This window comes from Rana temporaria, chromosome 10, assembly GCF_905171775.1.
Source record: "Rana temporaria chromosome 10, aRanTem1.1, whole genome shotgun sequence".
NCBI lineage: Eukaryota > Metazoa > Chordata > Amphibia > Anura > Ranidae > Rana > Rana temporaria.
Genome location: NC_053498.1, coordinates 143,564,483 through 143,566,982, shown reverse-complemented (window position 1 = coordinate 143,566,982; position 2,500 = coordinate 143,564,483). Strand labels below are relative to the sequence as shown.

The 2,500-nt window shown below is 51.1% G+C and overlaps 1 protein-coding gene across 1 annotated transcript in view; it reads right to left on the bottom strand.

Annotated features, from left to right (window-relative positions):
* The window catches only part of ARHGEF16 (Rho guanine nucleotide exchange factor 16), a 67,658-nt gene that overhangs the window by 13,143 nt on the left and 52,015 nt on the right, over positions 1-2,500 (bottom strand). Inside the window, exon 4 of the mRNA XM_040326693.1 lies at positions 936-1,010. Within this exon, the coding sequence (XP_040182627.1) occupies positions 936-1,010 (75 nt within the window). The remainder of the gene's footprint in view (positions 1-935; positions 1,011-2,500) is intronic.

Below are 2,500 nucleotides of genomic sequence, written 5' to 3'. Positions count from 1 at the left end.
TGAATATAATATATATATATAAAAAATAAAGGAATAGAATAGAGAAAAAAATATATATATTCCTTTTTTTCCCCATTTTATTATTTTTGAAAATTGGAAAAACAATTTGAACTGTAAAACTTTTCAAGTGCAAAAAACTTTTTGAAATCGATTCAAAAACGGAATCAAATCATTTAGAAAAACGAAACGAATTAAAGGGGTTGTAAAGCTTTGTGTTTTCTTCACCTTAATGCATCCAATGCATTAAGACGAAAAAACACCTTGCTGTATCCGGCACCCCCCCCCCCCCCCCCCCCGTTTTATTTACCCGAGCCCCAAATATCCCTGGGCGCCATCCCACGTCGCTCTCTCCATGGCTTCTCGGCTCTTCATTTGATAGATTGAGAGCAGTGCAGCCATTGGCTCCCACTGCTGTCAATAAAATCCAATGACACTGGTTCGGGGAGCGGGGCCGAGTCATACACTCCGGCGGCTATGGACGTCGAGTGTATGACACGGGAGCGCGCCCACAAGGTAACCCCCCCCCCCCCCTGGGAGAGAGCTTCCCAGAGGGGGTTATCTTTTGCGGGGAGGAGCTGCGAGAGCCATCGTGGAACCCCGGAAGAGGAGGATCGGGGCCACTCTGTGCAAAACAAACTACACAGCGGAGGCAAGTATGAGATGTTTGTTTAAAAAAAAAAAAAAAAAAAAAAAAAAACTGAACCCATAGTATCACTTTAAACAAAATTAACTAAACAAATTTATGTAAATAACGAATCAAAACGATCTTTTTTTTCCTGCACATGCCTATTCCGAATCTAGCAACCATTGGATGACCACACATGCTGCACACACACACTGCACACACACGCTGCACACACACGCTGCACACACACTGCGCACTGCACACACACTGCGCACATCGGAGAGAATCCAGAGAGGGCTCGGAGACTTGCCTTACTGATGGCCTTCAGTGCCCTGGTGTTGGCTTCATACTCCGGAGAGTCCATGTCCGTCTTCTGGCAGATAGTCTACAGAATGGGACACAACACACATTTATTGAGATCCTAAATGACACAGTCTCTAAAATGACAAAAAACATAATAATATACACCTGGGGGGAGGGTAAAAAAAATCTGGTGCAGCTCGGCATAGAAACCAATCAGCTTCCAGGTTTTATTGTTAAAGCTTAACTGAACAAGCTGAAGTTAGAAGCTGATTGGCTCCCATTAGTGGTGCAACGGGTCACCCCCTTCGGATCGGCACACTATGCGATCCGCGGATTGCAGCCGCGGCCATAGCATTAGGAAAGGAAGCGGCTTCGGCCTAGCCCTGGAGGCGCCGGCCATCTTGGTACACCCGGCGGCGGCCCTCCTCTCTGTTTACACACACAGAGGAGGAGGAGCCCGCGCTCGAGGGACACACACAACGCTGTCTGAGGTCTGGGAGTCATACTGAGGAGGGGTCTGCACTGAGGGGTCACTGTCTCTAATACTGGGGGGGTGTCACTGTCTCTAATACTGGGGGGGTGTCACTGTCTCTAATACTGGGGGGGGTGTCACTGTCTCTAATACTGGGGGGGTGTCACTGTCTCTAATACTGGGGGGGTGTCACTGTCTCTAATACTGGGGGGGTGTCACTGTCTCTAATACTGGGGGGGTGTCACTGTCTCTAATACTGGGGGGGTGTCACTGTCTCTAATACTGGGGGGTGTCACTGTCTCTAATACTGGGGGGGGGGGTGTCACTGTCTCTAATACTGGGGGGGGTGTCACTGTCTCTAATACTGGGGGGGGTGTCACTGTCTCTAATACTGGGGGGGTGTCACTGTCTTTAATACTGGGGGGGGTGTCACTGTCTTTAATACTGGGGGGGGGGTGTCACTGTCTAATACTGGGGGGGGGTGTCACTGTCTAATACTGGGGGGGGGGGTGTCACTGTCTAATACTGGGGGGTGTCACTGTCTCTAATACTGGGGGGGTGTCACTGTCTCTAATACTGGGGGGGTGTCACTGTCTCTAATACTGGGGGGGTGTCACTGTCTCTAATACTGGGGGGGGGGTGTCACTGTCTCTAATACTGGGGGGGGGGGGGCACTGTCTCTAATACTGGGGGGGGGGTGTCACTGTCTCTAATACTGGGGGGGGGGGGTGTCACTGTCTCTAATACTGGGGGGGGGGGGTGTCACTGTCTCTAATACTGGGGGGGTGTCACTGTCTCTAATACTGGGGGGGGTGTCACTGTCTCTAATACTGGGGGGGTGTCACTGTCTTTAATACTGGGGGGGTGTCACTGTCTTTAATACTGGGGGGGTGTCACTGTCTTTAATACTGGGGGGGGGGTGTCACTGTCTTTAATACTGGGGGGGGGGGGTGTCACTGTCTCTAATACTGGGGGGGGGGGGGCACTGTCTCTAATACTGGGGGGGGTGTCACTGTCTCTAATACTGGGGGGGTGTCACTGTCTTTAATACTGGGGGGGGGGGGTGTCACTGTCTAATACTGGGGGGGGGGGGGGGGGGG